Source organism: Rhyacophila brunnea, unplaced genomic scaffold (assembly GCF_057557595.1).
Source record: "Rhyacophila brunnea isolate RB1 unplaced genomic scaffold, BYU_Rbru_1.0 scaffold_16, whole genome shotgun sequence".
Classification (NCBI taxonomy): domain Eukaryota; kingdom Metazoa; phylum Arthropoda; class Insecta; order Trichoptera; family Rhyacophilidae; genus Rhyacophila; species Rhyacophila brunnea.
Genome location: NW_028232816.1, coordinates 22,304,018 through 22,329,843, shown reverse-complemented (window position 1 = coordinate 22,329,843; position 25,826 = coordinate 22,304,018). Strand labels below are relative to the sequence as shown.

General features: G+C 33.9%; 1 protein-coding gene across 1 annotated transcript; it reads right to left on the bottom strand.

Moving 5' to 3' along the window:
• Positions 1–8,977: 8,977 nt before the first annotated feature.
• LOC147074535 (activating signal cointegrator 1) lies at positions 8,978–23,518 on the bottom strand. The gene is made up of 12 exons (XM_085944115.1): positions 23,350–23,518; positions 23,133–23,251; positions 22,374–22,595; positions 21,261–21,379; positions 20,651–20,799; positions 19,561–19,724; positions 18,197–18,363; positions 16,268–16,428; positions 14,083–14,204; positions 10,112–10,208; positions 9,890–9,987; positions 8,978–9,130 (listed from the first exon to the last, which is right to left on the bottom strand). The coding sequence occupies exons 1-12, from the start codon at positions 23,415–23,417 to the stop codon at positions 9,054–9,056; spliced, it is 1,563 nt and encodes a 520-aa protein (XP_085800241.1). The 5' UTR covers positions 23,418–23,518; the 3' UTR covers positions 8,978–9,053.
• Positions 23,519–25,826: the final 2,308 nt, after the last annotated feature.

Below are 25,826 nucleotides of genomic sequence, written 5' to 3'. Positions count from 1 at the left end.
GATGAAATTGTTCGCAGTTAGGCGAGTTAAGCTAGGCTGGAGTGCTTTTGGCCGCCTGAATAATGTCTTCAAAAGTGACCTTCCTCTGTGCCTAAAGCGCAAAGTGTTCAACCAGTGTATGCTTCCCGTAATCACATATGCGTGTGAAACATGGACCCTAAGTAAAAGAGAGATCCAGAAACTTAGATTAGCACAACATGGTATGGAGAGGTACATGCTGGGCATAACGCGAAAGGACAAAAAGAGGAATGAATGGATAAGGAAGCAGACGAGGGTTTGCGATGTAATAGAGTTCATTAAAAGCCTCAAATGGAGATGGGCTGGACACATAGTTCGAAGAAGAGACAATCGTTGGACAAATTTAGCCATCCAGTGGTATCCTAGAAGTACAAAACGTCCGCAAAGTAGACCTAGAGGCCGCTGGATCGATGAAATGATAAATTTGGATAAACGGAAGTCGTGGCAGCGCATCTCACTGGACCTAGAGAAGTGGAAGTAGCTTGAAGAGGCCTTCACGCAACAGCAAAAAAACAACTATAATCATTTTAAATACTAGGTTACTATATAAATTGTATGTAATTATCTTGAAGCCTGAGTGTGACTGTTTTTCTTTTATTATTAAATACACTACTGTTTCACTATCAATCCGTACAATTTAGCAAACAAAATCCCCAGTGACGTCACTAGGCAAATTTTCATCAATAAACGGTCTTAAAATGCACCACACTTCCCTGTATAAAATCATAACCTACCGACTTATATTCTTTGTTATCTTAAACGGATTATCTTTCAAATTTCAGCATAGATACGGGAAAAAATACGTAAACCACACTTTTTTACACAAGATTTGTAATATTTACCCCTACATTATGTCACTGATTAACCATAATCCACAAAAAATTGAAAGCAATTAATTGCTGTATTTAGGTAATTGTATTTTTATAGATATTAATTCATGTGTATGACTATGACATTTGGCGTAAAATATTATTATTCCTTCCAAGCAAATTGCGTGAATATTTTTATTGTCTACTTCCGTAAAAGAAGCAATAACAATTTGATATGAGATTGAATTCATTCATATTCTTAGTCCAGCGTGGTCGTTGTTTCAGACCACTTCACACCAACTAGGTATAAACAACCAACATACTAACATTGCAAGTCAAGCAGTGGCTTACTACAGCAGGGGTTTAAATATTTTTTGGATACATGTTGATGAATTCATATCTTTTTATTTGTCCTATTTTTGTCCGATCCTAATAGGATCACATGGGCCTACTTACTGGTTACTTGCCAGACCCAGGAATCGAACCTGGGACCCACGGTGTTATAGTCCAACTCTTTAGCCGTGCGGCCACCGTAAGCTTTAGCTATTCAAAAAAACTATCCCCTACTTGCTGTAATATTGAGGGGGGGGGTAAATCACTATTTCATTGTAAAACAATGAAACCATTATGTTTCACCCTAAATGACGTTTAATAATATGGACTAGAGTCTACAATTTTAAATAGGTCAGTTAAAGCAAATTAAATGAGTAACCTGTTACACAATTAGATTTGTTAACCATTCTTGAATAACGTCGCAAAGCGACTAAAAATATAGGTACTAAAGGGAAAGATCAGAGAAGTAGGTTACCTTTTGGATGTGACTAGGAATATACGAATGTCGAGTTTAATAATATGGGATAAACGTGCACGTATATGGGCATGTGTTAAAGAATATGATATATTTGCCACGTAAACAAAACGCTTATTCAATATGGTAATATCTAAGTATATCAAGAAGGCTTTGTATTTCTCCAAAACTACCTTCAAAGTCTTGATCCATGACGACTGGCTTTCGCATTTTTATTTTATTAATTTGTGATCAAAACATTATCTTTAATTTGAGTAGCCGTTACAACACTTACAGAACTAGAAATACTCGAATATTATGTTTGAACCTAGCTTACTCAAAAATAACAGAATGGACTTGGTTCACTATGCTTGTGAAACACTCACATGGCAAAGTGGTTTCCACCATTTGCCAAATTATTTATATACGACACGATGACGCGTGTTTCATTCACATAATGAACTTAGTCTCACGGTGTAGAGATTTTATACAATCCTACAACTGACATATTATTGTATATGCTCATTTATAGTCACAGACAATATAACGCAGCGGATATAACACAGTTATCATAGAGCGCTTCCAAAATGTAGTCGACACGAGCAGCTCATCCGTTGCCTTTGAATCTCTAAATTCAAAAGTATTTATTATAAACCTTTACACTCAAAACATAATTTAATATACTGTCATGTTATAGTACCTACCGTGTAATACGTAATTGTGCTTCATACTAAATATAAACCAATACAAACGCCCACATGTGTTTCAGTAAATGTGCCGCGAACCATATCACATCCCTCACACAACGCAACCGTCTGAACGATATACGAGTACAACATCGGGGGTAAAAATACCAACGTCGTCTTCCACCCCCGATAACGTTAGGTATGCCTAAACTAATTATCAATGTACCAAAAATCGAAATCGCATTTCTAATTATATTACTTTTAGTCTTATATAGATTCTTAATACCGTTAGTTAATAATATTAGAACTACTATGTGAACGAACTATATTATCATAGTAGTGTCTAGTCGTGTCATTTATAATATATTCATATTTTTTTATAATAAAATGTTTAATTTATCATAACAGATTAGACAGATAATATAGAACTTATTATGAATAAATGTCTCTAATTCTAGTAGGATATAAGCAGCATTGCCAACGTTTTTCTTGCCAGATCTAGTATTTTTCGATAGGCATTTAGCTTACATAAAAAAATGCATCTAGCTTATGGGGTTTTTGATGCCTTCGACAGCTTTAAATGTTCTGAAAATATGCTAGATATTTAATGAAGGTAGGTCCTTGATAAATAAAACAACACATTGAAACAATAGGAGCTTGGCGTTATAGTGATATAATGGTATCAGATATTATAATTTAATGTGGCGTGTGGCATAGGATTGACGATTATCGGGGATTCCACTCTCAGGTTTATTATTTATCGTCGGTTGTTATATTAAATAATTATTGTTTGTCAATAATTTTGAAATGAGTTTCTGGGAAATTAATGTGGTGTGATTTTTCAGCACTTTTTTATATTGGTAAAAAGGGTAAGTATTGAAGTTTTAGCGGTTTTTCATGCCAAATAGCCTGTTTTCGTATATCGTCTGGCATGTTTTTATCTACGACAGTTGGCAACCCTCCTGTCGAATATTCCTGAACCCGCCCGTGCTGGAGCCATGCCCTGCCACTGTCCGGCACCATGGAAATCGCATACAAATTGGCTTCATTTCGCAGCAATTTTCAGAAAAGTGGGACGGTTATCGTTTTTGTTTTATTTTTTGACCCTTAGCTGGCAATAGACGGCCATTTTTCTTCGACACTGCCAAGTGGCTACTATCACGTGCATACTTTGCCTTGCTTATTTTCGCTTGGGTCCTTTTACCCCGAAACTAAATCTAGAAAAACTACTGGGCATTACTTAACATTTTTGAATATACGAATGCGATTTGTCTTAAGTTATTTGGACAACATCAAGACATATAACTTTAAATGACAACTAAGATATCTAATATACACTCTAATAGTTAGAAATCAAAGGCCTGGTTCGGACAAATATAATACATTGTTTGTAAACTTTCCCCGCTACACAAATACACGTACACAAGTATTTGCATGAAAATCAACGTACCTATGTCTACACCTGAAAACATTGCTATCCAATTACATGTAGTTGAACAGTCCAAATCATACAAATTTGCGGGCTTTAATCAACACAACGTTTACGAAATCTCAACTTCCGATGAAACAGTAAAAATAGTCTTTCGATATATATGATAGCCGAGTGGCTATATCATGGTATAATATCGTGGATCCAAGGTTCGAATCCTGGGTCTGGTAAATACACATATTGTTTTTCAATTTGTGTGAGGAATCAGGATATGGACCTAATAGGTTGAGCAAGTGGCTAACATCCATGTCTCGTAAAAGCAAATCTAGCCCAAAAAAAAGCCCATATGATAATCTCACTGATGAGATTCTTAAACCTTTATATTATTATAATATTGTTAAATCACATAAAAATAATTATTCTAAATCAGATGTGTTTGATTTCATTCCCGTGTCAATAAAATCTATACAGCATACCTAAACATTGCGAGTATTTTTCATATAACTTTTCCGTTTTTAAAAACTGTACGCGTACCACAGTTTGGGAAGCACTGCAATAATGTAATTTCCTGCCGTTAATTTCTAAATATTGCATAAACTTATTGCTTAAAAAATCTACATGATTATTAATCTTTTCGGTATAAGTAATATTATTATCTGTCTTATTATATCGAATTAGCATTCCATTAGAACTATCCGACCAACTACATGAGTATTTACAAAGTCATTCCGTAAAACAACGACCCTTTGTAACGTTTATTATTTCAAAACTGTGGAATTAAGATAATTTTGTTTCTCGCCATTTATTATAATGCTTTGTGTGTATTATTTCTGCCTTTGTAACTGCATAAATTGTTTTATTTATTTTACTTTTCGCAATAAATTTTCTGGGCGACAGTGTTATCTACTCTCTAGCCATTATTTTTTTTTTCTTATTAAAACTTAGAAGCTGCAGATGCGGGAGCTTCGAGTAAGTAAATAGGTGAAAATACAAATGAGTTTCCCCAAGTAACAGAAATACGACACGTGCAACGAAAGAATTAATTGAAAACGATAAACAAAAAGCTCTGAATGATAAGAGCTTCTGTTTTATATTTACTTGAATAGAATACATACTGGTACGGAGGAGATAATACAATAATTGAAAATCGTAAATTTTAGCTTTGAGTCTACATAACACAAATGCCGTAGAACCGATACTTTTGTTAGATATTTTATAATACACATTAAGGATTGTTCCACCGTAAAATACTTATGTATGTAGAATTAATTACCTAAGGTTACGAATCTGCCAAATGAAGTTCCGCATAGCACCATATTTATTTCAAGATTTTACTAATATATAATAATAAACATACATAACTTGAAAACACTTTAGATAATATATACCTACTAGAAAAAATCGCAATTGAAAAAATACTATGCTCGACGGGATTTGAACCCGTATATCCACTGGTATTGCGCCAATATCTTTTAACCAATTAAGCTACGAGCCTCCTACCTAATTGCGATAGTACTGATAGGTCCTACATGAAATGCTTATCAAATTGCGTTGTTATTTATTAACTATCGCTTTTTGTGTTTTAAATCAAGGAATATTATTTACATTAATTACTAACCGACGTCCGGCTCTCGCGAAATATTTAGTTATAACGTCTTCTTGAACTTGCTAACAATTTTTGCGTCGAGCATCGTAATTTTTTCAAATGTGAATTTTTCTAGTAAGTATGTAGGTTTTCAAAATATGTATGTTCAATATAATATGGAATGTTACATTCTCAAATCTTGTGAATTATTCGTTGAATAAAATAAATGGTTTAGGGTTTGCCGAATTGGAATTAAATTGGTATGTATGTTCAATAAAAATTGTTATATTCTTAAATCTTGCGAATACAATAGTTTATTACAAAACACTTATTTTAAGATGAAAAGTAAGAGACATGAGAGACATCTAGTGACGTAATTACAGGACATTCAACCAATGAATTTATTAGAAAAATATCATAGTATGTAAATTAATCGCAATTTAACAGTATATAAAATAAAATACTTAGTTCATCGTCGAATTATTGTAAAATACATATTTAATAATGATTTTCTAATTATTGTTTTACGATACGTGTATTTTTGATCAAGTAAAACACAGAGTGCATAATTCAAGTTTCGTAAGTCCGTCACTAAATGTATTTAGTTTCCCTTATGCAACATTTACGGTCGATCTAAATTCAGGGGTCGAGAACTTTCTTAAATATTATCACATAGCTATATCATATTATTTGTTGTCAACGATATTTCTTCCGCGAGTTAGTGAGAGTTGGCATTTACTATATCATTCAAAATTGTTCATTAATCGGACAGGAAGCCCCTCACTCCCTCCTTGTGTGTGCGTCAATTTTTTTATTAAGCTACTAAGATTCATCTGAGACCTATTTAGCTTTTCGTTTACATAATTATATAGCAAACACTGTTATTACTTACAAATTATTATTACAATTAATCATGTAGTATTACAATTTAAATTTACAAAAAATACAATTTACACTTGAAGGCCTCACTCCCTCAGAAACACTTGGACACACTGGAACGCCGGCCGATGGTAATTGGTACTTTGTTTACTTAGATCCTCAAAAAGCCTCTGTCGCTGAGTATCATAGAGAAGACATTGCCAAACAACGAGATCAATGTCTTCAATCTCACTTCCGCACTGGCACCTAGGATCATTAATTGTTATACCAAAGCGAGCCAGGGATGCGACAAGGTGTGAGCCTGATAATAACGAATACTATGTGGCATAGATAGTCACAATATCAACCAATCGAGTAAGGTACACCCTTACAACTAAAAGATAATTTGATACAATAAATCAAAGATTCGCTGGATATCATAACGTGCTGCTTGGATAGGTACTTCATTGGAAAGCTGCCACTTTTGACAGCGACAGGTGGAAAGTTGTTCGAGAAAACCAGGATCCACCAAGGCTCGTCAGACTCTTGATGATGAATAATATTGAAATTACATATACCTACTAAAAAAATATTTTAAATAAGTAGGTAGGTACCTAGTTTGTTTTTTGGGTGTTCCAAATTAGTGTGTATATTCAGTAAAGACTTATAAAAGTTATTAAAACTGTTTCGTAAAAAATAAACTTCGGAAACAAATAACGAAAAAGTTTATAATCTGGAGTCCCAGAGGTATTTACGTGATTGATAAAAAAATGTCTTATAATAATCATTATAAAAGTACACAGGCAAACTCAAATGAACATTATCAACCGAAGTTGCCCGATGAAAATTAAATTGAATACAAAATTCTTTTAAGTTTGTTAGTAGGTACACTAATCACCATAATTATTTGTCAATTATTGCGACCAAGTTTTCGCCTTTGAACATCTTCTATCCTGTGACAGCTGTCAATCATAATTGAAAACTTATTATTAATTTCTCGGCGGAAGACCAAAAAAGTTCAATGAAATGCAATTATTATTATTATCACTTTATATTTTTTATTTACTAACTGTACTTTTCCATGTTTCACAATAAATCATCACCGATTTCACCCTATGATAATTTCTAGTCAACATATAAGCCATTGACCACTTGAAAATAACAATGTTGTTAATTACAAAATTGTTGAAAAGTATAAAACTAACCTATTACCAGTATAATCCAGGCAGTATGAGGCCAGTGCGTAATAACTTTCAACCGAGGGCCCTGGGTTAGATTCTTGGTGAGGTTACAATTTATGTGGTTTTCTCAAAGCCCAGATGTCTGTGATGGTTTCTCTTCTATTACTAAATATTCTGTTTCACTACAATATTGTCATTGGGTCTCATGGCCTATTGTAGTGTTAAAAACAGAAATAGAAAAAACCTATTAATAATGACATGTTATTTCTTTTACTATTATAAAATAACAAACACTTAAAAATGTCTAGTCTATTTTTAAACATAGGTATCATACTTATTCCAAAATAATTATCATTTATTACAACGGTTTCATCCTAATAAATATTTTCAGTCAGTAACAAGACAAATTTTTTACAGTTTGTGTTGACACATACAACTTCAAGAACAATACTTTCGTACCTTATTATTTATACTTACTTAACAACTGATCCTATCCCCAACTCGCTCCAAAGATTATTTTTGCTCAAAATAAGTCGTATAATCACCACCTTATGGACCATTATGGATTGGCATCATAATGTTACTTATGTTATTACCCTTGCCTATAAGCTCGTATTGTTATTTTTGGAGCGTCATTGACTATTTGACCTAAAGGGCCAGCCGCCATTGGGTTTTAGTATATTAAATAAAGGTGTATGTATCAATTAATTCCTTAATTACTAACCGACGTCGCGGATTACTCCATTATTTAGTTTTTATAACGTACTTAGATTTAATAAGATGCCCGTAGCTTCATTGGAAAAGCATACTGGCGCGAATCTAGCAGATACAGGAACAAGTCTGTCGGTTGTCATATTGTTTTCTGCAAAATAATTTTTTTCTAGTGTATATGCATAAGATGTTTTATAATGTTACATTCTCAAATCATGTGTCTCATTCGTTGAATAAAAAAAAAATAGTTTATTGACATTTACAGAAGATAGTTTTATTGGTTTTGCATAATACGTATGAATCTTTCACTGACAACTTACATAAGGTACCTACCTACTTTAATTTAATAAACAAAAACCGATCGCCAATAGTAGCTTGATTTAGAAGAGCGCTGATGAGTAGGTATTAAAAAGGCCAATAGTTAAAGTTTGTCGTCATTAGTAGGTATGTCACCTCGTAGCATAGTGGATAATGCGCGGATTGAGGTGTAAACTCAGGAGATGCAGGTTCGATCCTGCCGGGTCTTACTTTTTTCAAAAAGATTTTTTCTATTGGTTATAATATATTTTCTCTCATTCCAATACTCCAAGCAAAGGAAACCTAATCGAGTTATCTCTGGTATCATAACATAAAATACAAAACTTTGTCTCAATTTTAGATATCGCTGGAAGAATATCTATCTCTGAGTTACTGAATTACGCTTGACACACAAAAATGCCATTTACCACTAATATTTAGAGAACTATGGACTTATGGTTTTTGTAATTAGATGACTCGATGATGTTACAATTTTTAAACGGAATCTATGGCTTAAATTTATTATAACTGAACTTCATTTAATTATAAATTAAGGAAAACTCTTACCTTAATAACATGATTTTAAATACAGACAGTAGCAAATAATACAACAAAATGGTTCTTTTGTAAACTTTTATTATAATAATTAATTTATTTACTGTGATAGGATAAAAATATAATTCATAATTGAACTAAATGCTAGCTTCGACTTTTGCCATCTTCTGTAAAGACTTGATGGCAGCTTGATGAATTTTTGAATCCATTACATCTAAAAGAAAAGGAAAAAAACAAAAAAAGATAATAAGCATCCTCCAATATTAAGTAATAATAAGCTTCCCAAACTCATGGGTCGCAGCCTCCTGGGAACCCGTGAAATGTTTCAGTATAACTACAAATATTTATTTATGAATATTATGCATGTATGCATAATATAATAAAAACACAATCATATTACGTGAGCAGTTCAAAAAGAATTAATTGATCGATATCAGATAAGGTAATTTGCTTAAAGTGACAACAAAAATATCCGTCTATTGCAAAAGCAGTTAGTATTGGTAATTACAATTTCTTTTATGATGACATACCTATACAAAACATCGTTTACGACGTTTATGTCATTGCCCAAATAAAAAATATGCACAGGTCATGCCATTCAACGGAGACTTTGGAAGACTCTGGAAGACTGGAAGAAATTACCATTTCTTACGTTGAACCTGATATTTATTTGTTATGTAAAAACATGCAATCACATCCCTCTCATTAAATTGTTTTGATAGGCTTCACGTATAGTAATTCATTTTATTTTAATTTCTTTGTGACAAATATTATATATGTAGAGTATTAATGCTAAATCTAGCCTTTTATAACTAAAAATTTAAAAAATCAGCGGATTATTTTTCTTTAATTTTGAGGGCCGTGATATAAAAAGTATGGGAAGCACGGCAGAGTCTAATAATTGTCAATCATAATAATAATGTATCATAGATCTTATCCCCTATAATGTGAGGAAAATCAAGTTTGTACGTACATATTTTATGCTTTCCTGACATTGGAAACCGCAATGGTAAAGACATCGGATTAGAGCATATCAACACATACGGACTCTCACTTTCACCTCCTGGATACCTGGAAGTCAAATAAATAATATTATATTATGGTTAATTCTATCTGATGACAGTTTTGACATTCACTTATCCCATTTCATTTGATATTGTTTGGTAACATTTTGTGAAATGTTCTATGTACTCACTTCTGTTGATATTCCTCTTGTGATAGGCATTCATCCACAGTTATGCATCCAAGCAAGCAGCCTGTGGGATAATATTTAGGAAAAACAATTTTCTCATCTGTAAAAAAAAACAACAATACAAATGAATATTTCAATGCAAGAAATTATGATTATTTTACCTAACATAAAGAGTATAATTACAATTTAAAATGGGATAGGTAGATAGATTATAGGATCTAACATTGTTGTCAAAGTAGATAACAATATATAAATAAAGATGCAGAAATCCTCGTAGAGGATGTTTGCACATGAAACTGTGTACTGTTTGAATGGTTTTGCCTTGTATCATATTTCTTCGATGAAAACTCGCGCCAAAGCCCTATTTAATAAAATTAACAAACTGAGCATAAAGGTAAACACAGAAAGGCAATTGTTTATTTCAAACCCATTAAAATACAAATGCATCTTTTTGAATTAATATTAAAATATATAAAAAACTGTAATAATTTATTTGCAATCAAAATTATGTTCATTCTTATTTGTTGGTTCCAACATCACCCTAGGAGATTATATACATGGATCTCACCGGGTGATCGCTATAGAAACCAGATTGATTTCATAACAATAAATAAAAGATGGCGCTCATCAGTGTTTAATGTACAAACCTACCCAGGTGCAGACTGCGGTAGCGATCACCAACTTCTTGTTGCCAATATGAGACTAAAGTTGAAAAAGACTAAACGATGTGAGAATAATCGACCGTTTATATTTAACGATACTACGACATCGCAATTTAGCGAGGAGGTGAATCGTAAAATGGCATCACTATACGTAGACCCCAGCGACAATGTCGAAACAACATGGAATAAGTTGAAGGAAGCCACCTTATGCGCGATGGAGGAAGTCCAGAAACTCAATAACAGTAAGGAACATCCGAAACGACGCAAGATCTGGATATCTGATGAAACATGGGAGGCCATACAAACAAGAGCCGATCTTAGAAATAAGGGACTTAATTCAACTATACAACATGCAAGGTACTCTGAACAAAACAGAATTGTTCAGCGACTCTGTCGGCGAGACAAGAATCTTTTCCTCAGAAATAAGTGTGAAGACATCGAAACCCATGCTGTCAGAGTAAAAACTCGCGATCTTTTCCAAAAAGTGAAAGAAATCACAGGAGATTTCAAGAAAATGAACTGGGCCATCGAGGAAGAGGACGGCACACTACTTATGGAGTTGGATAGGGTCACGGCAAGGTGGAAAACATATTGTGGAGCCCTATACAGGGATACAGAAGAGGATGATGAGGTGGTTGACGTACGTATCGATGAGCAAGAACCTGAAATACTTTTTAGTGGAGTGGTAGAGGCGATAAAGAGACTAAAAACCCACAAGTCACCAGGTGGCGATGGCATAGCTGCAGAAGCATTAAAAAAAGTCAATGATGACGGAAAAAGAATCATACATCAATTATGCAACATGATCTGGAAAAGTGGTGTATGGCCCAAGGACTGGACAGAGTCAATTTTGATCCCCCTGCACAAAAAAGGTTCCTCACGTAAATGTGAAAACTATCGAACAATCTCACTTATTCCACATGCAAGTAAGATCTTATTACATATAATCAGCAGGCGTCTGAAGCATTTCATCGACCGACAAATACCCAAGGAACAAGCAGGTTTTGTTATGGGGAAGGGAACTCGAGAGCAAATTCTGAACATCAGACAACTAATTGAAAAATGCAGAGAGTTTAATACCCCTATGATGTTATGCTTTATTGACTACCAGAAGGCATTTGACTGCGTAAGATGGAACTGTAGGTGGAAGGTACTTCTGGAAATGGGAGTTCCATCACACCTTACCTGTCTCATCAAAAACAATAGCCACACAAAGGTGAGAGTAAATAGTGCGTTTTCTGAGAGTTTCCGAACCGAGAAGGGAGTTCGTCAGGGATGTATTTTATCTCCCCAGTTATTCAATATATATGGAGAGCATATAATGCGAAGAGCCCTAGATCATTGGCAAGGCGGAATAACAATTGGTGGCCAGAAAATAAATAACTTAAGATTCGCAGATGATACCACACTAATCGCTGCTGATGAAAGAGAACTCACAGAGCTGCTATACCGGGTAGAGGAAGAGAGTCGCAAATACGGCCTCCTTATTAATAGGAATAAAACCAAGTTAATGGTTGTTGATCGGGCCAACCTTCTACCAACACCAAGTACACTCCAAAACCTCAAAACAGTCGACGAGTTTGTATATCTTGGATCGACCATCAGTGGAAAGGGCGGATGCGAAGCGGAAATAAGAAGGCGCACACAAATTGCAAAAAGTTCGATGACACGCCTTACCACTATATGGAAGGAACGGGGAATTTCGATTGCCACAAAAATGATGCTTGTGCAAACATTAGTGTTCTCGATATTCCTATACGGAGTCGAGTCGTGGACCCTGAAGGCAAGAGAACGGAAGGCAATTGATGCCTTTGAGATGTGGTGTTGGCGCCAAATGCTTCGCATTTCACACCGATCGCACCAATTAAACCAGACATTCTAATAATAAGTTCCGTCCGTATCTTATTTTTCTAGTGGGTATATATCTGAAATGTTTTCAAGTTATGAATGTTCAATATATCGCACCGTGAGTGTAAAACCAAGGCATCTGCAAATTTTTCAATTTCGAGATTAAATGCAAAACAACCGCAAAAGTCGTAAACTTGATAATGTAAAAGTGAAGTAACTGAAAGAACATGCAATAAAATGTAGATATAAACTAAATATTATGTTTTTTTTTTAGCAACTCTATTTGTCCTAACAAAACTAAGACTTCAAACCGTAATATATCCAAAATATGTCTTTTGCACTTGCCTTGGTTTTACACTCACGGTGCGATATGGAATGTTACATTCTCAAAATCTTGTGAATTATTCATTTGAATATAAGAAATAGTTCATCTGAATTCTAAAAACTAACCAGCACTATCTGCAATCATTTGTAGTCTTAGTTCAATGAAAATAAATACATGACTAGGCTTAGGATTTTTAGGTGCTAAAAATGAATAATAGGTAACCTAAACTATACCTATAACTATACCTAAAATATGTAGACATAATTGGAAAATATGTTATTAAAATTTCATAATTATATGCAAAAAAAAAAACAGGTGCTATAATTTTAAATAAGTACCTATTGCAATAAATCATATATATTTCAACAGTTTAATTTACTATTTATTCACAAACAGAAGACGCTTTATTACAATAAATAATAAAATAATACTTCAATTTTTCGAAAGTGAACCTTTGACAATTTGATCTTTCACAAATTTCACAAATTTTTATACATGGAAAAACTTCTTTCCACTTCTACAGATGTTATTATTGCGTATGTAAATGAAACTATTTCTGAAGTAGAAACAATCGAGGCATCATCGATGGATTTTCCAAATATTCTGCAGCATTTGAAGTCCAGTATTTTTATTTAAAACACTATTTAATTTTGTACTTATTTTTATTCCAATTGGTCCAGGAACATTGAAATTTTGTGTTTATGCGAAAATATGTGCTTAAACCTAGAATATGTAAAAATATGTAGTTATCCAAAAATATTTAAAAATAGGTGCTAACAAATAGGGCTTAAATGTTTCAAAATTGTCTGAAACAGATAGATATTTTTGATATTTTGTTGTGGGGCCAAAAAAAATATTTAAATACCTAAGAATCCTAAGCCTACATATGACTGACATATTTTAGTGTGCACTATTTAACAGCCTACCTCCACCCTTCAGCACTGGTATCAGGATAATACAACAGATGCATTTAACTACATGATACATTCAATGGAGATGACCTTCAATTTTTACTGAATCTTGTAAAGTGGTGTCCATAAAATTTTATTGTAACTGAGAAATCAAAGTAGGTATGTATTATGATTTCATTTCAATTTTGTTTCAATTCAATTTATCTATGCAAATAATAAGGCTATTACCCGCATAAATATTGGTGTACATATTCTCTACGACTTTGGTTGTTTCTTCATTTGGCGGCTGAACTGTTGACGCAATCCATAAGCGGCCTCTGTGCGACGTGTACCAACTCCTCCCCTCGTGACTGTTAAATTAAAATATATAACATTATATAATTTAGAAAAACACTTTCTGAGAGAGTATATCATAACCAATAGAAAAAATCTTTTTTGAAAAAAGTAAGCCACCCGGCCGGGAATCGAACCCTGCATCTCCACGGGTAAACGCCCCAATCGTCGCATTTATCCAATATGCTACGGTGTGATAAATAATGATAATGAAATAATGAAATAGATAGATAATGAATGATAAGATAGATAATGAATGAGATGATGAAATAATGACGGATAAATGCGACGATTGGGGCGTTTACCCTTGGAGATGCAGGGTTCGATTCCCGGCCGGGTGGCTTACTTTTTTCAAAAAAGATTTTTTCTATTGGTTATGATATACTCTCTCAGAAAGTGTTTTTCTAAATTATATGTTCAATAATCAGAATGATATATTCTTAAATCTTGTGAATTATTCGTTTGAATAAAAGAAATAGTTAATTATAAAATATATAAGTTTTAAGAATGTTGAATTTTTAGCTCTAATGTAGAGAGTACCCTTCACGTAACCTTGCAATTTGGAATAGATTTTTTTGAATTATTATGAATACTAAAACGTGAGTAAACCAAACAAGTGCCTGGCATTTACTAATACATTGATATGGAGTGCGTATACACACAAATCCTTGTCACTGTGTACAATTGCAAAGTTATGTGAAGGATACTCTACGAGAGCTTACCCCTCAGATTTCTGGCCGCTGTACAATAAAAACTACCAATCTCCACTTTTGACCATTGACAACTACTTATTGTAAACATATCTAAGCATTTGATTCCAATACAAATTAGCTTTAACAAAATAATTCTGACAAAATAGCCCACACTACTATTAAAATTGTATTGTTTATTATTCCAGATATTTCTAACTGTGTTTACATATCAACGGCCCCCAGAAAAACCTATTTAAGTGTGGAATCACAAATGTTCAAGAGCGAAAAAACTAAAAGACATTTTTAAATTCATTCTATAATGATTACAAGATAAAAAGAACTTTTTATATACAACATTTTTAAATTTTCTGTTGAATCATATAAACTTGACTTGACTAGCTTAAACGATCAAAAAAATTTGTACTTGATAGAAATAATACTGAAATGTCATTTTGACATTCATATTGATTTCCATAGTAACGCACGTATATATTAATAATTTAGTTGCTAGGACCATCCGCTTAGCAACCAATAATGATGTCGAAATAACTTTTCATACAAAACAGAATTAACTGAAAATGAATTCAATTCTACTTAAAGATAGCTAAAAGTATTAAAAAAATGCATTGGCATCGTGTTCTAATACCTATATTCTAAAAGTTTCAAATGTCTAGCTAGTCGGGAAGTTAGTTAAAAATCGATTGCAAGATTTTTACCGGACAAAGAACCACGAGCTAAGAAAAACGTTGTAAAATGAGTAAATTTTATCCAATAAATGATCAGATATTTTTACAATATCATTTTTCAACATTGTATTTCGTTCATAATTTTGATAATAATAAATGCATTGGCAAGCTCTGTAATATATTTTGCCGTGGTTGTCTATGGTCAAAAGTGTAGGTTGATAGTTTTCATTGTGCAAGGCCAGAAATCTGACGGGTAAGCTCTTGTACATGAGAGCCGAATTTTGTATTATAAAAAAACCACATACCTAAAAACCCTAGAAAAAAAGTTGACCCGAGTGGGACTTATACTCACTTCTTTTATTTGCCAAGTGAGTGCTCCCACCCTTAAAGCTATCTACGATTCAAGCAAATTATTTCTTATAACTGCATTTTAACTGAGGTACTTCAAATTCAGCGGCAAATGAAGGGTATGAGTTCCAAATCCCACTAAATTATATTTTGCTATAAATATTTATTGAGAAAAGGGGTTTTTCAGTTGATACATTGTCCTGATTTCATAATAAAATATGTTGGAAACACAAACAAACGTTAAAACCAACCGGTAACGCTTGACGCATAAAAACGTCATTTACTACTAATATTAAAGTGTGGACTTCGAAGTATTACAAATTAAACACATCATAACTGTTTAAAGTTTCTTACATTTTAATCCCTGTAACAAGCAAAGAAGCCCAGGGCTGGTGCATGGAAAGGCAAGAGCCTCTATCCCCCATTTCTTGGAGTGCCGCATCCTGAACGCGCTGTATGGATTGCGTTTGTCGACCCACTTTCACAACAGATTCGCTCTTCACGGAAGTATCAAACTGAAATAAAACAATTTTTCTCACTACAATACAACAGGACTAGATCTAGAAAAATACTTTGTTTCATTACAAATAACAAACACTTCAAATGATTATAGTTATCATTATTTGACCATGACCAATCCTAATAAGATCAGATGAGCCTCCACAGAGTAAAGGTTTGTATTAACAGATTTTTTTTTACAGGAAATGGATATTAGCCATTTGCTCAACTTATTAGGTCCATACACTGACTCCCAATACAAATTGAAATACAATATGTGTATTTGCCAGACCCAGGATTCGAACGTGGGTTCCAAGACATTATAAACCGACTAATAAGCTGCTCAGCCATCGTGGGCATGAAGCATTGATATACTACTGGATGAATCATATGCTTCTTAAAATGACGCCCGATTTTCAGCGACTCGGCCAGTGTTAAAACTTACTGTTTTAATATCAGCGGACTTAACTCGATATAAGCTCACTTAATATTTGTCTCGAAAACGACCTGGCAATAATTATGAGTAAGCCCGATCTAGCTTGCATCTTACTCTAACTAATAGTCAGCGCATGACGACTTGCTCTGTCCGCTCAGACATGAATTTTTGGTAGCTTGCGAGCTTTGGGTTGCAGACACAGGCAAATTTAGTTTTACAGCCAGGGCAATACGGGTGAAATTCGGGAATCCATGTTAACGGTCTTAACGCATTATACCTACAAGGAAATATTATAAGACGATATTCGTAATATGTTTTGTGGTACATTTTTAAAATGACATTGTATGGGAACTCCTCATCTAGTAGTATATCAATGGCATGAAGTAATAAATATTAATAAAACTTATAACTAAACACTTTTAAGTATTTGTTATTTCTAATAACAATAATTTAACAGTGAAATTATTTAAAAGAGTATGCTTGCTTTTATTATACGTGTTTCAAAACTATTCAAGAGAGTCAAAGTCCTTCAATACATTACAGTCTAGAGGCGGCAGGTTATATGAAAATATGTTGAAGCAGGCAGGTTATATAAAAGTATGGTGAGGCAGGCTGGTAATCAACTTCCACGTTAATATTATTATATTATATGGGTACGTTATAATGACGGTCAAAAGGCCAAAGGAAATCCTCCGTGATGCCTTGCATTTTTTTATCGCGTCGCTAATTCTCGTAAGTGTCGGCTATTGTTGGCCTGCTTCATTCAGTTGTATGAGAAAGCCGATTCCTTGACCCTCTTTTTATTTAATACCCCTATGATTACAGTATTTTTTTAATATTCCAGTATTATTTGGAGTCTACATAATATAGTTGGATTTGGTACACAACAAATTTCTACAATTTTATATTTGTAGGACCCATGTGAGCGAGACATGTATCGTAAAACAATATTTAAATACCGTGAACAAAGTGATATACTCATGTTATAAATTATATTGAATTACTACATACCAAGTAAACATTGTATTTGTAAACATTGTATTGTATGGAGACGCCCACGATAGGCGAGCGGTTAAAGCGTTGATTTACAACATTGTGGGCTCGAATCCTGCGTATGGGAAATACTCATATTGTTTTTCAGTTTGTGTTTGGAGTCAGAGTATGGACCTAATAAGCTGAGCAAGTGGCTAACTTCCATTTCTCGTTAAAACAAAAATCTGTTAATACAAAAACCTCAACTATGTGGATGCCCATATGATCATATTAGAATCAGACATGGTCAAAAGAAAAGAAGAAACATTGTATTTCTTGAAAAGTTAATTATAAGTTCAGTAAATTGTTGTTCTTACTATTGGTGCAGGGCCATTGTACAATGGATGTAAATCGGCATCATTATTTCCATCCGTCTTAGTCTGATTATCTCCACTATTGGAATTCAAGGTAACTTTTGTAATATCGCGGAGCAATTTCTCATCGACCTCTCCCTCGTAATTGTTTTCCTCCACCAATTGGCGACCTATTACAAAGTGGAAACCACATAAGCTGATAGTAAAACACAATATAATTGTAATTCACAATTCCACCAACATTATAACTTATTACTATCACAAGGTGTGTTTTAATTTACAATAGAAAACAACGAATGGGCAAAGAATAGGACTGAGATTTCTGAGGTCTTCATCCATTAATTGACTGCGCTCAGTTAAAATCAAATGCTGACTATTTGACGCAGGCCTTCACAGTGCTGCTTATCGGAAGCAAGTTATAACACCTTATAAAGGCGTACAGCAATTGAATATTGAGCTTCGAAAATTAAATAAATGCTTGCAGAAAATACTGGGTGACTTTAAGAGTACGAAAACATAGAACGCGAACAATGCAGACTTTCGTCACATCGTAAGTGAAGAAGCTACGTTGGATCTGAATTGGCCATTTGCTAAGGATGACTGTACGGTCTCTACCTGGCCTGTGCTTTCTTCAAAGCGACCGGATTCTAGTGTTCTGAAAGACCGTTAAATACCATCCACGTGGTGTATATGACGTAGCTACGGGATGCTAGCATGACCAGGGATGACATAAGCAAGCAACAGAGAATCTTGGAGGACCCATATGGTAACTATATGCTTTGACCAATGAGGTTTAATTTTTTTCACTGGGCTCTTGGGCGTCTCTCACACTAAAATCGACAAAAAACGGTCCTAATAATTAAGATAGCTATATATTGTGTAGTGTTAAATCTAGCATTATTCGACACCGCAACAAACTTAAAACTTCTCTCAAAAAACCTAAAATTACACCAGAAATTATGCTTGAAAATCAACATTATGGCCTTTTGTACCTAACTTATGTATTTCCAATAAAATTAATGTTGCATTAAATATTACATAAATTATTATTATGATGATCAAATTTCTTAGAGTAAATTTCAATTATATGACTCATTTTTAGTTGTGAAATAAAAAATTCTTCTTCAATCTTTGTTCACGTGAAAACAACGTTGATAACTTCTTTTTTGAACAAATGTCAGTTACTAGGCATTTTTTAAATTTTGAGAAAATCCACCATTTATTGTCAGGCATCTAGCTTATTGGCAGCTGCCATATTTTTATATTTTTGTACCTAGTTTGCAACAAAACAGTGTATGGTCCAAGCCCTTAATTTTTATACTCACTATATTATAATATATAATAATATAATATGTTAATAACTCTACCAGCAAAATCGAGTGTAAATGTTTGGTGTAGTCTGGATGCATGTTTCTTTTCCTTGAGAGACGTCTGATATTTATCAAGCTTCTCTCTCTCGGCTTTGTTTAACCAAACAGATCCACTGCTGAAGTAATCATTGTCATCATCAGTCACCCTGGTTCGGCGCTCGCTGCAAACATAAATCGCAATATGCTCAGGTTTCAACTAAACTAAATAATGGTTATTAAAAGGGAGAAGTGTTATCTTAAGCAGTGCTAGACTTTAGGGGTGAAAAGTTTTTAAAGAGATACACCATGCTCCATGAAATCTTGATAAGATTTTTTTTGTGTCACAGCATGGCTGATACTTATGCGTCAATTACATTATCATCACGTTATATGCTGTCACAGTAAGCTGCCGCAAAGAGAAAAAGTGTGTGATGTCATTTTTCTTGATATTTAAAATGTTATCAGATTGATGCTCCCATCTTGTAGCATATTTTGAACCTTTAAACAAACATTGCCAGTTAGAAAAATCTGCCGAAATCGTCAGAACAACAATGAGGTCACCTCACGCGTACCGCACTACATCAGCAATGCCTACACATCTTTGTTTTTATTTTTTTTCTCTATGGATTTTCTATTAAATTAATATCTATGTCTGGTGTTTACGTCTATTATCTATGATCTGTTGGGTTGGGTTTGTTCAAAATATTATCTATGGATGCAAAATCAGAAGTAATTTTAACGTACGCACACGTAGAAACTGTTCAAATTAATTGAAATTACCATGAATAATAAATAATAATTCAAAATTAGAGCTGGCACTTTCCATGATTGAATTTATACCTAGAGATAATGATCATTCAAAATATTCTCCAGAATGACGAAACCATAGACTAAATTTGTCGCCGTAACCAGCATATGACGGCACGTGACATGATCATAATGTAATTGCAACATTGTGGTAATCTATGTGTCCAACATTAAAGAGCAAAAAAAATATTTCACTTTTGTCACATGCATCTCGTTGATATATTATATCTGCATTGTAAGATTGACCTTTAAGTGTACAACTACTCACCCCATAATTAATAAACAATATACCATCACTCACCTAGTTCGGTCGTACTCCAGCAGGCGGTTCCGTTGTGCCAAAGCAGCTTCCCATCCTTGTGGTCGTTTCTGCTCCATTAATCTGTTGTACAGTGTACTGGATTTTTTTGAAGTGGAGCTGATAACTTGCTGCTCTTCCGGAGAACATACCTTATTGAAAGTAACATTGTTATTTTTATTATTTGTACTGATAAAGATAGCCGTTCGAACCCAGCAACAACACCAGACAACAGGCTACACTTATGCTTTAGGAAAAATAGTGCCATTATACATATATTCGATGCTACATCACCTTCCTTATGGCGTCTTCGGTTGACTTACTTTTTCTGAAACCGAATTGATTATCTGAAGGTGCTTCATTTTCATCCAAGTGGAGTTAAATTATGCATAAAAGTTTCTCAAACAGCTTGCCAATGGCCGGCAAGAGTGTTAGAGAGCAGTATGCTTCGGGGTTGCCTGAATGGTGCTACGTGCGATGTCCAAACGAGTGAACAAAAAAGTATTTGGATGCCCTCTCGCCTTGCTTAAGTGTTTGCTATTTCTTTAAAACCTTAAATCTATTGGTTTTGATTAAATATAATAAATATTAAACTGATGAGATTATTATTTACCAAGTTTCCGCAAAAAAGACATGGTCCGGAGCCCTCTTGTTGGCAAATTATTCTTCCGCATTGAATACAATTATTTATTAGTTTGTGCTTGCTGGCCTGACATTCACAGAGATGGCGACCTGTGAATATTTTTTTCTTTTTATAATCTTTGCTACACAACATATATTATACTTTTCCATCATCAATTCACTTGCAGTTTGTTTGAAACATAAAACAATATTGTAGTCTTGATGCAATGCAAATAAATCCATCATAATAGCAGGATTGCAATTATATATAAAATGATCACGGTCTTCATTCAAACATGTCAGAAGGTTTGTTTGAGAAAATAACTAAAACGTAAAAAGTGTCTAGGTACAATCGGTTGTAATATTATAATATGATTTTATTGAGATTTTTAAAGGAAAGCATTAACTATTCCCAATTTTATTTCATTAACCATGTTAGGTGAAAATGTTTACAAACTAACCACGAGGAAGTCCAAATAACCTCATCGTATCATGTAATTCGTATTGCATCACTCACAGTCTGCTGCAGGAATGTGAGAAAGAGAGGATGTTTAAACTGAGATGTTATCTTATCGTCACACGTCACTTTAAATAGCAAGAGAATAGTTTGACAATGAGCGCACTGAATGCCCAAAAGAAAATGAAAATGAAAACATTTTGGTAATTGAGTTTTTCTCTGTGATGTTGAAAGAGAAGTGTATTGTTTAATTTATAACGCCTCGAGTGTATGGTAGATGCTATGAAACTAGATGGTAGAACACAACCTACGTGAAGTTGGACATGCCTGACATATGTATTTGCAAATATAGATTAATAAAATACACACTGAAACTATTTTTATCAGTGATTATAATTAACAGCAACATGTCCACGAGTATCCAGTATAAATACGTTTTAATGTTTTCATTGCTGTCGTCCAATCGTAGCAATATTACAATGAGCAGCCGAACTGAATTCGTTAATAATTACAAGTCCATGACAATTTTCAAAATACTGTTTACAATATTGGGTATATGCACTACTATGTTAAAAATACTTCTTTTTAATGTGCATATCATAATATACTATACATACATATATAATAACTATTCCAATAAATAAATACCTTTCAACAAAACAATTTCGCGGTTTTGTCCTTCTTGAGAATATAAGTTAACGAATTTCTGTTTCTTTTTTACTGCAGCTACTTCTCTCTCTTCGGATGAACTGGGAACAACTTTTTCCACCGGAGCTGCAACACTTGGCGCATTAGGATTCAAGGACATCACCTTGTTGAACTTTTTCTTTTTATTCATCGCTTTTTCGCCTTGTGATTGGGATTTTGGCCCTAAAATCGAAAAATTGTTGTTAAGTAAATAAATAGTAGGTACCCTTATATTTTCAGGTCAGAAGGAATTTCAAAAACAATACTGGTCAGGGCCCTATGAAACAATGACGACTCGATTGATATATTCGGATATTGAAAGATATACTTATCAATTTTTGATAATAGACACCTAATATGTCAGTGAAGAAGTTAGTAGAACGAACATCTTTGAAGCTATTAGTGCAGATTTGAATCCTGTGTCTGGCAAAAATTACATGTTATTTTGTAAATGTATGTTTGATTCAGAGCAAGGTTCGAAAAGTTTTATATCGGTATATGAAAACAGACGTCTCAAATTAATTGGTCCAAAGCTACATAACCTCATATTAATTTAAAAGAGTAAACATTGCATATTTCAGCAACATGTTGTGCAATCCAACATTTATAGAAAATCGTTCCTTGATAATACTATATTGTATAATTTGACTTGTGTATAAATAAATAACAAGAATAAATGCAACAGATACTCAAATAATGAAAAAGTGTTTTATTTGTTACCTGTACTTTTCTTCTGTATAAGTTCATTCAGAAATGCCCTATGTTTTGGATTTTCATAATTTATTAACGTCTTCAAATATTCCTCGAGATCCCTGTTATTTTCCATAGACATGACATACCTAGACAGTTTAAAAAAAAAAAATTATCCACATGAACAAGAATATTCTGACAATCTCATATCATCAAAGCAGTTTATTTATTTTAATAATATACTTACTGAACCAAGTCATCAGGTACCGGAAAGTCTAAGCAGTCCGATAATCGATCGTGGATCCACTTTTCCATTTTAATAGTACGTTTACTTGTAATATATTTCGAAATGAGGCAGTAAAACGAAGGGAATGTACGCCTGAAAAAGTGACACTAATGACAGCTACTGTCAATTTGTCGGGATTGTCTAAAAACAAATTCCCTAATTCCCAGGAGAACTGTGCTGCCAGCATTGAATAAATATTCCTTACACTCGTAGAACTAATATTTTTATAAATTTACTAGCTGACCCGGCAAACGTTGTTCTGCCATATAAATTATTTCTAGTGAATATTTTGGTTGTTAAATAATAAAATAACGAATGTATCGTAAGTGTGTGGGGATGGGATCTATGACAGAAAGAGGAATAGAGCGCTGTAGACGATGTCCGCCGATAAAAACAAAAAAACATCAACCATTCATTTTCTCAATTCAAAAAGACTAATGATGTTCATAATGAATGAATTACCTGTGACAGGATCTCGTTGTTTAATGTTTATGCAATATCTGTCTTGTCCCTTCCAGAAAATTAGCGGATATTGGAGAGCGTCGTATGAACGATGTGTGTCAGCGATGAACTCCAGATTATTGTTTCTTCTTCGAATCACGATTTCTCGCGTCGATGTGCGGTCGCCAACCATGATTCCAGCAATTTCGTCAACAACAGGTGCATTGAATCGACGCACGTGCTCTCCAGCTGGTGTTTTATCAGGATTGATGACAATAGCGTGATTGTCACTTTGCAATTCGTGCATGTGTGCTTTGAAGAATTTCAATAATTCATTGTGCTCATTCAACAGGGCGTCCAGTCCGCCGACGATGCGCCTGGAAATAGGCGAATTGAGGGCATTGTAGCCGGAACGTGATAACTTTACTGTCAGGCTGACCGTCTTGCGCAAGTAAGTCAAGCAAGTATACAGCCTTGCTTGACTCCTAGGCAGTGACGTGCCTAGATAAAATGCCGCCCCATGTTTTTATACAGTATTATCATCCTTTCATGAGTCCAATATCTAAGAAATATGTTGTATGGATACATTACTAACAAAATATCAGACTGTAATTATTCGCAAATCTGCACGTGTCGTTTCTGGTCACCAATGACATCGAAGGGCAATGGAAGTAAACTAGACATCGCAAACCCGACAAAACCAGTGAGCTGATTTTTTTAATGGAAAGATAATTTCGTTATCATTAAGTTTAGGTAGCTATTTCTATATATTCCAAATGATTCTCCTCGATTTGCCGCCCCTCGACAAACTGCCGCTTCCAAGCGACGCTCAATCTGCCTACCCCCACGGGACGTCACTGCTCCTAGCATAATTTCTAAGATGTCGGGAAAAGTTCCGGCCGCTCACATGCGTTACTCAGGATATAGGTATTAATGAATGAATAAATATTATGAGTGGATTGATAGAATGAATAAGTTCCTTTGAATGAATTGTATGATGCATTGATAGGTTTATGAATGGCTTAATTGATTGAATGGATTTATAATGTAGAATGAGTTGATTTATAGTGATTGAAATGGACAATTTTACGAACGGAAGCGCTCGAAAATTTTCCAATAATATTGACATTTTTATCTAATGTTAGGTATTTATGTATATTTCATAAAAATAATTGTGTTAGATTTTTTGTTATATTATATAGCCTATATATCTCAGATGGTCAAATTATTGTATATCCACGAGATGGAACGATTTCATGAACCGGAGCTGCGCTCTGGTGCGTTCCGGTCCATTTCGAACCCTGATTTATATTCAACTGGGCATTGTTTCAATCCACTGTATGATGAAGGCCGATAAGGTATAGGTACTTATACTCCGCGTTTACTATCGAGATTTCTTGAAGAACTTTGGCACGCAAAATATTCTACTTGAAGCTAAGTAATTCAAAAGAAAAATGTTGTGCCGACTAAGAAAAATGTCTTAAATCACTGGTCTCCTGCATCGGGTATTGCTATTTTGAATCTTCGCTATGAGACCGCCTTGTTTTACCTAGTTTATCTTTGACTTAAAAATATATTTTTTTTCTTTTTAATGTTTTCAGATGCATATTTATTAACTAATACAGTTAACATTGTAAATTATCAAAAAAATGTCTCAAATTGCAAGCTTCGTATTTTTCCGCTAGGTGCCTCTGGTAGGTAAAAACATCGCCTTAACTACAATGGCAATGAGACCACAGCGATATGACTTTCGACGATTGTCTTTTGTGATTCAAATATGAATGCATAGTATAAATTTATGTGAACCTATGAATATACCTAATATACTCCAATGTATTAACAAAACCTTAATTCAATTAGATTTAGATTAATTAAGACTGATTCTATAGAAGATTTCAAACTTTAAAATGGCTAAACTCCACATTCCACTCCTCATGATATATTCCACCTACGTGAGAATGAGCATAGGTGGGCGTTGTTTTATAAATTGTTAAAAT

Bases quoted from the DNA above. Each gene is read 5' to 3' on its own strand.
- LOC147074535 (XM_085944115.1), bottom strand. From the start codon at position 23,417: ATGGAAAAGTGGATCCACGATCGATTATCGGACTGCTTAGACTTTCCG. The intron at 22,596-23,132 runs GTAACAAATAAA...TTTCGATTTTAG, and splicing joins TATACAGAAGAAAAGTACAG to GGCCAAAATCCCAATCACAA. The intron at 19,725-20,650 runs GTGAGTGATGGT...TTATGTTTGCAG, and splicing joins CTGGAGTACGACCGAACTAG to CGAGCGCCGAACCAGGGTGA.